The sequence below is a fragment of the Setaria italica genome, chromosome VII (assembly GCF_000263155.2).
Source record: "Setaria italica strain Yugu1 chromosome VII, Setaria_italica_v2.0, whole genome shotgun sequence".
NCBI lineage: Eukaryota > Viridiplantae > Streptophyta > Magnoliopsida > Poales > Poaceae > Setaria > Setaria italica.
The window spans coordinates 27841792-27854844 of record NC_028456.1 but is presented as its reverse complement, the minus strand read 5'-3'; the positions used below and the strand labels follow the sequence as shown (position 1 = coordinate 27854844).

At 52.5% G+C, this 13053-nt stretch overlaps 2 protein-coding genes across 2 annotated transcripts; one reads left to right on the top strand and one right to left on the bottom strand.

Annotated features, from left to right (window-relative positions):
• Positions 1–2152: 2152 nt before the first annotated feature.
• LOC101783174 (xyloglucan galactosyltransferase XLT2-like) lies at positions 2153–4153 on the bottom strand. Its single transcript, XM_022828151.1, is given in 3 exon segments — positions 2153–3411; positions 3413–3645; positions 3647–4153. Coding segments are annotated over 3 exon segments (1467 nt in total). The 5' UTR covers positions 3770–4153; the 3' UTR covers positions 2153–2300.
• Positions 4154–9524: 5371 nt separating this feature from the next.
• LOC101782766 (xyloglucan galactosyltransferase XLT2) lies at positions 9525–11780 on the top strand. Its single transcript, XM_004976497.3, has 2 exons — positions 9525–11019; positions 11188–11780. Exons 1-2 carry the CDS (start codon positions 9549–9551, stop codon positions 11391–11393), a joined length of 1677 nt encoding a protein of 558 aa, XP_004976554.1. The 5' UTR covers positions 9525–9548; the 3' UTR covers positions 11394–11780.
• The last annotated feature ends 1273 nt before the right edge of the window (positions 11781–13053 follow it).

Here is a 13053-nt window from a genome sequence, read left to right as displayed (position 1 = left end):
CAATTCGGTCCTAGTATCCCATCTAATTAAGAAGACTTGGAGGTTGGTGGGTTTCAAGTACTATAGAACAATTAGCTGATGAGTTGAGGTATAAATCATAGGTTAATTATAAATACAATGTAACTGGGAAAGTAGTGCAGTGGAGGATAAAGGAAGGATTTTATTCCATCCCGTATTCTTCCCGGTGAAGCTCCGGTAAATGCGCCATGGAGATGAATTCATCCCAATCATAATCAACCATTATCACCTTCCCCACAGGTGATGGGGGGGGGGGGGTGGTTGTGGGTGGCGGGGCATCATTGCCGGCTCGGGAAGGAGGCGTGAATGCGTGATGGACGTTGTTGTTGGCTTGTTGCCCTTGCGGGGTAGAGGCTTCGCGAGGGAATTGGATGAGCCCTTTGCAATTTTCTCCCGAGAGTGCAATGCTGCTGGCCTGCAGCACTGATGGTGGTAACTTTTCTTCTGGTGAACCCAATCGTGGCCTGATGATTTTGCACTTATGCTGCTCCAGTATGCAGCCCGGTTAAGAGGTTGACGGCCCATGCAGATGTCCTGTTTCCGTGAAGTTGTTGTCTCGTTAAGAGGCCCACAAGCAGCATGGCTCTTGGGCCCAAGTTTATATCCTATAGAATTCTTTGGCACTATAGGATCTGTTCGGCTGAACTTATAAGCCGGCTGATAAGCTGAAACGGTTGATTTGTTGTGAGAGAAAAATACTATATGGTGGCTGATAAGCTGAAGCAAACAGGCTGATATATAAGCCCAATGGGTGAATTGTTCACTCGCTGCCTGGCCTAGGCCCCAGTTTCACTTTTTTTTGTGCGAGAAGACCTTTCCTGAAAAAGGAAAGAAAAGAAATGAAATGAGGGTGTTTAACAGAAATTCCAGGCTCAAGGGCCAAAATATCTTCGTTCATCTTTTGGGGAAAAAACCGCCGCTGGCCATTATGTCCTTCAAATCAGCACCGATCAGATATTCAGATTATCGGAGCACACCAATCACCTCCTCGCCACAATCCTTGTTGCCTCTCAATAAGTAGGCCAAGCTTTTTAGCAGAGACATGGACCCTTAGGTTTGCTGACCTTCAGCTACACTATACGATGTCCTCTGCTTGTGTATCCATCATGCGATGGATATACCAGTTCTGCGACAGCAGGGGAAGCTCGTGGCAATCGCCATACAACTTGGGCCTTGTTTAGTTGGGGAATTTGGGAGGTGCCAAATTACTGTTACAGCACTGTAGCACACTGTAGCGTTTCGTTTGTATTTGTGAATTATTGTCCAAATATTGACTAATTAGGCTCAAAAGATTCGTCTCGCAAAGTACAACAAAACTGTGCAATTAGTTTTTAATTTCATCTACATTTAGTACTCCATGCATGTACCGCAAGTTTGATGTGATGGGGAATCTTCTTTTTGCATAGTGTTAAAGTTGGGAGTTGGGAGTAACTAAACATGGCCTTGTCTTGCATCGAGCCAAAGATCCCCAAATGCACGCTGCTAGTGCTTAACACGTAAGGAATCTTCTTGTACTGCTTGTCGGCATGCCCAGATCAGATCGAGGAGTCAACCAATCTGATCAGAAATTATACCTATATTTTTCTGAGACATTGAACACAACTATACATTCCCGGGCGTTTGGATGTCAGGGGCTAAACTTTAGCCCTGTCACATCACACGTTCAGATGCTAATTAGGAGGACTAAATATGAGCTAATTAAAAAACCAATAGCAGAACCCATAGGCTAAATCGCGAGACGAATCTATTAAGCCTAATTAATCCATCATTAGCGAATGGTTACTGTAGCACCACATTGTCAAATCATGGACTAATTAGGCTTAATAGATTCGTCTCGCGATTTAGCCTAGGGGTTGTGCAATTAGTTTTGTAATTAGACTATGTTTAATACTCCTAATTAGTGTCCAAACATCCGATGTGACAGGGGCTAAAATTTAGCCCCTCCCTGCCAAACACCCCCGTCTGGCGCAGCCTGTCAGCTGCTCACAGACTTCAACATTTACGGTGCTCCCCATACGCAGCAGCAGCAGCAGCAGGTCAAACGCATGCTATTCATCGTAAGCGAATTCTCACTCTCTGATTCTGTGTAAATTTACAACTACAGCCGCGCAGTGCCAGCAGCACAAACTTCCTCGAGGCTACGCGCGGTATCTTTCGCGCGCGAGCGAAATCCTTCACACAAAAGAATTCAGAATGGAAAACGAAAAAAAAACTGTGAAACGTATGATCAGTATGGTGTTCTGTGAAACTGTGAATGGTGTTCTGCACTGCAGCGGTGAAGGTCACGTCGTCCGCCATCTCGGGCGCTGCTCGGCGACCCGCCGCAGCATGCCGTCGACCATGACGTCCACGGCGTCCTCCATGCCGCCGCCGAGCCTCTCCCCGCCGTCGGCCGCGGAGTACACCAGCCTCGGGATCATCTCCACCACGCGCTCCCGCATCCGCCGCACCCGCGGCTCCGGGATGGCCGCCAGCACGCCGCGCACCGTGAGGTTCCCCGCGCGGAGCTGGTCGCGGTCGATGAACACGGACCACTCCGCCTCGCGCCCGCCGCCCACGGGCAGGTACCACCCGTACTGCTGGTACGCGCTCCGCCGCCAGAAGAGCACGGGGACGGCGCCGGCCACCATGCAGTCGAAGAGGGAGCGGCGGGTGAAGCTGTCCCCGCGCGGCTGCAGGCAGAACCTGGCGCTCATGAAGAGCTCCATGACGAGGGCGTTGTTCCTGATGCACCTGCCCTCGGCGCAGTCCAGCGCGCCGCAGGCCGCGGCGCCGGCCGCCTGGCACTCCCCCAGCAGCAGCGCGCGGAAGTCGCCCCTGATGGCCGACCGCGGCGCGCCGGCGAAGGCGAATAGCCTGGGCCGCGGGCGCCGCGCCACGTACCGCTGCCACGCGCGCACGTCGGCGGCGGCGCGCGGGTGGAACCCGGTCGGGTACGGGACGCCGACGTCCATGCCGTCCCAGGGGTCGCGCTCGATGACGAGGCGGGTGAGGTTGGCCACCCCGGGCATGGTGAGGAAGCTGCCGCCCCACCCTTCCTCCGACGCGCGGCGGAAGTCCCACGTGATGCGCCCCAGCGCGATGAAGTGGTCCCAGCCGTGGGAGCGCCGGTACCACGGCTGCCCGTGGAGCCACGACAGCAGCGCGACGCAGTCCCTGTCCCTGTCGGTGCCCGTGGCGTTGGCCGCCCACAGGTGGCGCCCCACGGCGAGCCCGGCGTAGAAGGGCACGAAGAAGGCCGTGGCGCGGGACGGGTCCGCCGTGCGGCAGCGGTGCGAGAGCAGGCGGCGGCGGACGATGTGCTCCAGCGCGAACTGGTCGGACGCGTACCACGACCCGAGGAGCTCCCGCGGCAGGAGCGACGACAGGTTGGGTCCCCGCGCGGGGAGCCCAGCCCGTCGTTGGCGAGGTAGGGCACAGCGAGTACATCGGCGCCAGGGAGCCGCACATCGCCAGCAGGTCCTCGTTGAAGGCCGCGAGGAGGTCGTAGACGTACACCAGCCCGCCCCCGCAGCTCGAGTCATTCTCGTCCTGGCGCGCCGGTGCCGACGCAAGCACCGGCACGGCGGCCGCGGTGGCGGAGGCGGAGGAGGAGGAGGGGGATGCCGGGGCGGGAGGGGGGCGGACGGGTGCGGAAGGCGAGGAAGATGAGGAGCTGGAGTGCGAAGAAGGCGAGCATGAGGAGCACGACGGGCACGGGCCGGTGGCGGCGGGCGGCCGGATTTGGATGCTCGGGGCGGTACGTCGCCATGAGGGCGGCGACGGGGGCGAGCCGATCCAGAGCTTGACTAGAGTGAAGGGGATCGCGCTCGCGCGTCGGTGCGGGCGGCGATTTGATTGGGGGCGATCTGCCTGCGTGCCTGGCGGCACGGCACGGCACGGCGGCGCGGGGACCGCGGGGGGCCTGGCCACAACGTGCGCCGCACTGCCGCAGGCGGAGCCGGGGGTGATTTGGGGATGGAGCGGAGATCGTGATGCTTGGGGGACTGTTGTCTTTTGGCAGTAAACAAGTGCGGAAACGGGAAAGAACAGCGGTGGCTTTCGGTCACGGTTGCTTCGGCCATGCCATGGATGAAGGATGTGGGAAGAATGTGTGCGCTGCTTGCGCCAGCCCTGCAGGCTGCAGCGGCAGAACCAGTGAACCACCCAAGAGACTTATACACTCTAGCAGTCGCGCCGCTACGGCAAAATTGCGCCTGACGCTGTGAGCGTGAAATGGCCTGGTGGGGTGAGCATAGAGTTTACTCCAAGCACATACGGCCACAAACCGTGTCTAGTCTAGAATTGTATCGTCGTGCACGCACGAGCACGAGTGGCAGGATAGCGGATCCGCGACTACTATGCGTGTTTGATACGATGTGCTAAACTTTAGCAGGTCACATCGGACGTTCGGATGAACATGAGCTAATTACAAAACTAATTGCACAGATGGAGTTTAATTCGCGAGATGAATCTATTAAAGCTAATTAATCCATCATTAGCAAATGGTTACTGTAGTACCACATTGTCAAAATATGGACTAATTAGGTTTAATGGATTCGTCTCATGAATTAGACTCCATCTGTGCAATTAGTTTTGTAATTAGATTATGTTTAATACTCCTAATTAGTATCGAACCTCCGATGTGATATGTGATAAAAGTTTAACGGGTGTAAAACACCTCCTAATTTGAGGCCTAGGTAAAGGTTGCCTACGCTCTTGCGTGATCTGGTGATCGATCTTATCTTGCGTGTACCAGCTCTACATCGGATCAAGATGGACTGGACGGTTAGCGAGTTAGGACAGCTGCTGCCTGCTGCCCTTCGTGTTGGATCCAGCAAACGGTTCAACTCGTTTTATCCTTGTACATGCTTCATTGTTATCAGTACAGCTTGATGACAAACCTAGTATGTTCAGAGGGAAGCTGACTGAGAGATTCTGATTGAGACTGGACAATTATCCGTTAGAATAATGTATAGCACCTTCTCGGACCACTATAATCGTTACACGTGGAAGGTTAAGCTACCTTTGAAAATCAAGATCTTCCTGTAGTTCTTGCAAAAATGTGTAATTTTAACCGAAAATAATAACCTAGTCAAAATACGTAGACGTTGGGCTGGATCAACTTTAGTGGCTAACTCTGACTACAAGGTAGGCCCACAACATGGCTAGGCCGCCGGACAGCCAGCCTTTCTCAAATGGGCCAACTTTTCTCGAATGGGCTAATTTCGGCCGTGACGACCATCATAAGTTCAAAAATCATAGCGCCCTAAAAAAAAAGTCAAAGCCTGTGAATGAACAGGCCGATGCGCGCTTTCTTTCTTTTTTTAAAGATAAGTAGGAGCACAGCTAATTTATATAAGCAGAAAGGGGTAATATAAGCAGAAAGAGGTTCAAGGTTACAAGTCATTACATAAATAGATGGTCTCGATGCTCTTAGACATTAAATTAATGTCTAAATTAATTAGGATACACTAACCCATTTTAGAGTTACCACACGTAGTTTGGCGCAACTTGATGTCCTCCTGAATCAATGCAAAGATTTGCAGAGGTTGTAGATTTCTTCCTTCAAACATATGTCGGTTTCTCTCTTTCCATATATTTCATGCTGTGAACACAAGATAAGCAGCCACCGATCTTCCTTCTTTCATGGTGAAAGGCGCCAGGGCTTGCTGCCACCCAGTTTCGACATCCTCTATGTTTCCTTCTGGCACTCTGATCACCCCCCAGTCCAATTGCTAACTAGGTGCCATACTTCCCTTGCGAAGCTGCAATGCAGGCATAGGTGAACTCCTGTCTCAGATTCTTGGTCACTGAGAGCCCACTGACGATTACAGTGCCAATTTCTTGCAGCCATCTTGTCAGCCGTCAGGAGCTTACTTTGACCAGCAACCATGAAAAAAAATCATCTTTGCCTTCAGCATGAGCTTTCCATACTGCCTTACCATCAAACGTGCTATAAGTTCCATTCAACTGAGCCAGGAATGCTGATCTTGATGTTTAAGATCCATGCTGCCCATTTCCATGTAATCTGGTCCTCCTGATCCCTGAGTTGTACATTTTGCACCAAATCCCATAGAGTAATGAATTCAGCCATTTCCTGCACTGAGTTCATGTGCCAAAGGCCCCTGGTCCAGTTATGCTCGGTGATGTCTTCCCTCACGGTCCTGTTCTTTCTCCATGCAAGCTTGGATACGCGCTTTCCTGATTGAGCAAGCGAGGAGAATCGGAGTCGGAGTCCACTTTGCGCGAGGAGCTAATTACGAGGTCATAGGATGACTACAGCATGTGCTGTGCCCTCGTCTTGCATTGCATGCCAGAAAAAAACACAGCAAACATCCCCTCGCTCGGAGAGGTCTGGGTATACAAATACTGTGGGAAGAGTAAAGAAATGCAAATGCCAATTCTTCACGGTGTGGGAATTGGAATGAGGCGACGGCGAGTTCACCTTCAGCCTTGTTAGTTGCCCAATTTTGGACAACCAAAATTAATGTAGCATACTGTAGCGTTTCATTTGTATTTGTGAATTATTATCCAAATATTGACTAATTAGGCTTAAAAGAGTGCAACTTTGGACAACCAAAATTAATGTAGCACACTGTAGCGTTTCATTTGTATTTGTGAATTATTATCCAAATATTGACTAATTAGGCTTAAAAGATTCTTCTCGTAAAGTACAACAAAACTGTGCAATTAGTTTTTGATTTCGTATACATTCAGTACTCTATGCATGTACTGCAAGTTTGATGTGATGGAGAATCTTCTTTTTGCATAGTGTTAAAGTTGGAATTTTGGGGACTAAATAGTGCCTTCCATTCCTCCGTTTTCGTGGTCGGCCAGGCTGGCTCTTGGCGACACCAATATCTCGGTTGGTCGGTTTTGTTGTAGTCTGGTAGCATAGTACCCCTGCCGGCTATTGACATTACGCATCAGCATTCAGAAGGGCAAGGTCGCCGATCGCCGCTTGGGGCATCCCCGTCTGCGGGCGGCGGGCGCTGCCGCCTGGGGGAAGCGACCATTTCGCCAGAATCGCGACCTGTTCCGTGCGCCTGTCTGTTTTGCGTGGAATTGCGTGCCTTGCATTATATGCGCTCCTAACTCCCATGTCGATGCCAATTGCCACGGCCATGTGATTGCGATTTGCGAGCAATTGTTTGTCCCAGGTCAGCCACACAGGTAGCCCTTCCCTCTCCGTTGCAGTTGCGAAGTGCACTGAGGCCATGTTTAGTTACTCCCAACTTCCAACTTTGACACTATGCAAAAAGAAGATTCCCCATCACATCAAACTTGCGGTACATGCATGGAGTACTAAATGTAGATGAAATTAAAAAGTAATTGCACAGTTTTGTTGTACTTTACGAGACGAATCTTTTGAGCCTAATTAGTCAATATTTGGACAATAATTCACAAATACAAACGAAACGCTACAGTGTGCTACAGTGCTGTAACAGTAATTTGGCACCTCCCAAATTGGCCAACTAAACAAGGCCTGAGCATCATTCGTTTGGTTCTGAGAAAGTCAGACTTGGTAGTCAACAATGAGATGGTTTAGCACTACAACAGGCCAGCAATCCCATGAGCTCCATTCCCCTAATCAATCAGTAGGGGATGCAACCCCTAACCAATCAGTAGGGGATGCGACTGCTTCAGCAGAAAATGGTTCAGTTTTTGCAAGAACTGAGGGCGTGTTTGGCAATCAAGTGTTAAAGTTTAACACCTGTCACATCGGATGTTTGGATGCTAATTAGGAGTATTAAACATAGGTTAATTACAAAACTAATTGCACAGATGGAGTGTAATTCACGAGACGAATCTATTAAGCCTAATTAGTCCATGATTTGACAATATGGTGCTACAGTAACCAATTGCTAATGATGGATTAATTAGGCTTAATAGATTCGTCTCGCGAATTAGCACAGGGTTCTGCAATTAGTTTTATAATTACCTCATGTTTAGTTCTCCTAATTAGCATCCGAACATCCGATGTGACACTGTTAAAGTTTAACACCTCGTATCCAAACACCCCCTGAGAAAGTTTTGGTGTTCCAGAGTCCAGACAGCGTTGTTGGGATCCGGATCCTCTGAAGTTCTTCAAACTACCTCAGAGAGAGGTAGGCTGCTGCTGGCCATTCGTTCGGCATCCTGCGGCCACAACAAAAAAGATTTGGTCCATACATATGGCCCATAAATAAATGGTCCAAGCTGGGCACACGAGATGAAGGATATCTATTCGGGGGAAAAAGGAAACGACTATACAGCAGTTGGATGTTTTGAGTAGATGTTTCAATCAATTTTTGTGACCATACAGAACGTTCCACGTAGGAGTGGTAGGGACCGAAAAATGGTTCAGATGGATGCTAAAATCAGTCGAAAAATGAATGTGCAGGTAAGAAGAAATTGCAACGATCGAAAAAGCAAATGGCGGAACACAGCGCACGAAAAACAAATGAGATCCAAGCATGATGACGAACCCGTCAAGTGCACCAACTTACAGGCTAAGAAAAAGAAAAAATAACAACTACCTACCTTTTTTTTTTTGCAAAATATAGTGTAGATGTAGAACTCACATACACACATATCCCTATAAATATATACATGCAACTCTATTCGTATGACCATATTCTTGATACTAACTAACATATATTAAAATTGATAACGTCATTACAAGCACTCACGATCGATAAGCACGCCACCTGCTGCTAAAAAGAGTAGCGTCATTAATTCATCGTGATACACCTAACCAAAACCACGGCGATGGGAGCGAGCGAGGCGCAGCACCCAGCGGCGGTGCACGGTGGAGAGCGAGGCGTGGCACCTGGCGATCGTGGACGGTGACGAGCGAGCCGCGATAGTAGAAGCGTGGTGGGCGGCGGCAAGATGCACAACACCGAGCTCAACTGTTTTTTTTTTTAACGGACGCACGCCTTTTACTTCGCATGGCAAGCTTGGGTTATTTGTTTACGGGCCATATGCACGGATGAAGTCCCTTCTTGTTTCTCGTCATGGCCCTTTGGATGCCGAAGGAATGGTCAACACCAACCTACCTCTCTCTGAGGTAGTTTTAGAGGAACCGGATCCCGTTGGAGAGGTCTGCAACAATCTGCACTAGTATATCTTGGGATGCCCAAGCCTCGTAGCGCACAGCCACGCGAGCGCACACACCAAAAGAAAAAGAGCATAGTTTTCAAGATCTCGGCAGACCTCTGTTTATCTGACAGGATTAACCAAGCACAGTAGCAAGTTTGCAATACCACTACTCGTTGGAGTGCCCAAACCCTGCAACTCCTGCCGGCCTTGACCAATGACCATTTACTAATAATCCTGCATCTATAATCTATTTTATCCACGGTCATCATCAGCTGCTGATCGTAGACCTCGCTTCACATCCAATCTTTACCGAGGCTGGCGAATGCACGTAGAATCTCACGCTGTACTGCAGAGGCACCCGCGGAAAAGAACCTGATCCTCGCTCAATAAATATCCCAAACCACGGTACAGTCCGTTTCTTGGCACCACTGCACTTCCACACTCCTTTCACACACGAGCCCCCAATGCCCGAGTCACCGGCGTCGCCGGCCCAGCCCCCCTCGCCGCCGGGATCGCCGCTCAATGCCGGCACTCCGTCGCCGGTGTCGGCACTGCTACGAGGCTCCGTGCTGCTCCTCGCCTTCCTCGTCCTCCAGCTCGTGCTCTTCTGGTGCCTCCTCGGCTACCCCGCCAGCTCCCGCTTCCTCCCGGCGCCGGGCCGGAGGAACACCACCTGGCCCAACGGCGCGGTCGACGCCGGCGCGTGCGAGGCGGGTCTCGTGTACGTCTACGACCTCCCGCCGGAGTTCAACCACGACCTCGTCGACGACTGCGAGAGCCTGTGGCCCTGGTACTCCTTCTGCCCCTACCTGACCAACGGCGGCTTCGGCGTGGCCGCCGCCAAGCTGCCCGTCTTCTTCAACGTCACGCGGAACGTGTCGTTGCACAGCTGGTACAACACCGACCAGTTCCAGCTCGAGGTCATCGTCCACCGCCGCCTCCTCTCCCACCGGTGCCGCACCACCGACCCGTCGCTGGCCACCGCGTTCTACGTCCCGTTCTACGTCGGCCTCGACGTCGGCAGCCACCTGTGGGGGGAGAACTCCACCGCCGCCGACCGCGACCGGGCGGGCTCGCGGCTGCTCCGGTGGCTCAACAACCAGACGTCGTTCCGGAGGTCCGGCGGGTGGGACCACTTCATCACGCTGGGGCGCATCACGTGGGACTTCCGCCGGTACGGCGACGACGGGTGGGGCACCAACTTCGTGGTCCTGCCGGGGATGGCCAACGTCACCCGCCTCGCCATCGAGGCCGACACGCTGGACGCCATGGACGTCGGCGTCCCGTACCCGACGGGCTTCCACCCCCGCGCCGCCGCCGACGTGCGCGCGTGGCAGCGGCACGTGCTCTCCCGGAAGCGCAGCAAGCTCTTTGGGTTCGCCGGCGCGCCGCGCTCCGGGTTCCGGGACGACTTCAGGGAGGTGCTGCTGGAGGAGTGCGAGGACGCAGGGGCCGAGCGCTGCCGCGCCGTGGACTGCCGCGGCACGCGGTGCACCGACAACGGCGCTGCGGTGCTGGAGCTGTTCCTGGATTCGAGGTTCTGCCTGCAGCCGCGCGGGGACAGCTTCACGCGGCGCTCCCTCTTCGACTGCATGGTGGCCGGCGCCGTGCCGGTGCTCTTCTGGCGGCGGACGGCGTACGACCAGTACCGGTGGTACCTGCCGCCGGGGCCGCGCGGCGAGAAAGGGGAGTGGTCGGTGTTCATCGACCGGCAGGAGCTGCGCGTGGGCAACGTGAGCGTCCGTGAAGTCCTGGATGGGTTCAGCGAGCGGCGGGTGCGGCGGATGCAGGAGCGCGTGGTGGAGATGATCCCGCGGCTGGTGTACGCGTCGTCGCCCGACGGGTTCGGCGGCGGCATGGAGGACGCGATGGATGTGGCGCTGGGCGGCGTGCTGGGGCGGATCAGGCGGCGTCAGGGGAGCATCACGCGTGAAGGTCAGTCGCGTTTGCATCGGTTCTCGCTGCCTTGTTTCCTCCCTGATATGCGCGCCGGCATTTGGATCATTTCGTTTCCGAACATGCATGATGCTGTTGCTGCATTCCTTGATCCTTCGACGGCAGCATTGTGATTTCACCTTTTTTTTTTCCCAAACGTTTTAGCAGAGCATCCGCCAGGTCCATTCGTCGCTCGGCGTATTGGCGTCAAATCGACGGCGGCGCCGCCCCCTTCTGAAGGCCAAAATGGATCAGCAGCGGCGATCGGTCGGGCCGGAGCCGGCAAAAACGGAGGCCCCCCAGCTTCGTCGTACCTAAAAACTGTCCTTTCCGAAGCATCGGCATCGATAAGCAAGACCTTGCAGAAATCTTGAACTAGAACCGAAGACCTTGAAGCGTCTGTTTTAAAAATTGCTCGACGCATCGATTCATTTCTGCTGGATCTTGGATCGCGGAGAACTGAACAAGCATGGGCCGGGGTCAACAGTAACAGAGAGTGAGATCCGGGGAGGGGAGCTGATTCCAGTGCAACGGTAGCCGGGGAAGCGCCGCCTGCTGATAGCCCAGGGTTTAAGAAATGGTTAGTAGATGTTGTTTACTGCTTAGACGGCCGCGGTAGATGCGTCGGTGTTAATTGCAGTTGACCAAAGCGGTGGATTCACTGCAGGATCTAGAAGGTGGGCCACTGCCGGACTGAACGGTGATGAAATTTGTATATTGACACGAATTCTAATGAAAACTATACCCGGACTAATTGTATATTCCCTCCTCCAAAGAGGGTAGCAGGAAACGGCTCCTCTGCCGAATCACCGATGGAGCCGGAGCCGATTTTGAACTACGGGGTCGGAGCTACCGGCTCCTCTCCGTCCCCACACCAGCACGTACAAGAATGTTTCACCTGAAAATGCCACGGACGGCGGTGAAGCGCATGGCGTCAGTCCACGGGGAGGTGCTGCGTCGGGGCCGGAGCACGCGGCTTCGGGGGAGCACCGCGCAAGGGCTGATGCGGCGCATCTGAGCCGGACCGGAGTCGGCACGGCGCCGGCAGAGCAGAACAGCGGCGGTGGAGCGGTAGGCAGCAGGGACGCAGTGCGAAGCAACTGCTGCTATGCCTGTCCTATTCGCTTCAGCTTATAAGTTGGCTGAAAAGCTAAAACGGCTGATTTGTTGTGAGAGAAAAACACTGTTTGGTGGCTGATAAGCCGGTTGAATAAGCTGAAGCGAACACGCCGGCAGATGCGGCGGTGGAGCAGCAACAGGGGAGCAACGCATTGGTGCCAGAGCCGCGCGCGTGGGGCAGCCCGCAACCACAAGCGACAGCGGCCAGCAAGGCTAGAGAAGGGGGTGAAGGAGAGCATTCTTGTGCAGTGGAGGAAGCAGATAGCAATAGGATAAGGGAGCCGATGGAGAGAGAAAAGAGAATAGAAAATAAAAGGAGAGGAAAAATATAAAAAATTAAAAGGAGAGAGAAGAAAATAATAAAAAATAAAAAGGAATGAAAAGGAAAAATTGATTATTAGTTAATCTACAATTATACTAATTAATTGTGTTTATTTTAACTACAACCAAGTTAGGTAGCTAGGAGTACAATGGATATTTGATCTTTTATATCCATTCATTAAAAATAGGAGAAGCCGTTTTACCAAATGTTTTCCAAAACAGCTTCAGAAGAGGAGTCAGAGCTAGAGCCGTTTTAAGAGGAAGTTGAGCCGCCATCGCTTCACAGAGAGCGAAGGGGGTTCTAGGCGTCTAACTCTGTTTGGCATCGTCTTGCAGTATTTAAATAGCCATTGGCTTACTTGCTACCTGCTGCAACTTTGCGCTAATCCGTCATCAGGTGGCCTCCTAATCTCCTATATTACCTAGGATTGCCTACACATAACACATGCCTCCGCCAGTGTATTCGTAGGGCACCTCCTGAGAAAACACCTACAGCTCCTGACATTGTTGGAGCTAATAACCACCCAGAATTATGGTTCGGTCCTCGGCAGTCGGCACCCCACATCAATATTGCTTATGTTGAACAATATAGGG

Bases quoted from the DNA above. Each gene is read 5' to 3' on its own strand.
- LOC101782766 (XM_004976497.3), top strand. From the start codon at position 9,549: ATGCCCGAGTCACCGGCGTCGCCGGCCCAGCCCCCCTCGCCGCCGGGA. The intron at 11,020-11,187 runs GTCAGTCGCGTT...ACGTTTTAGCAG, and splicing joins GGGGAGCATCACGCGTGAAG to AGCATCCGCCAGGTCCATTC.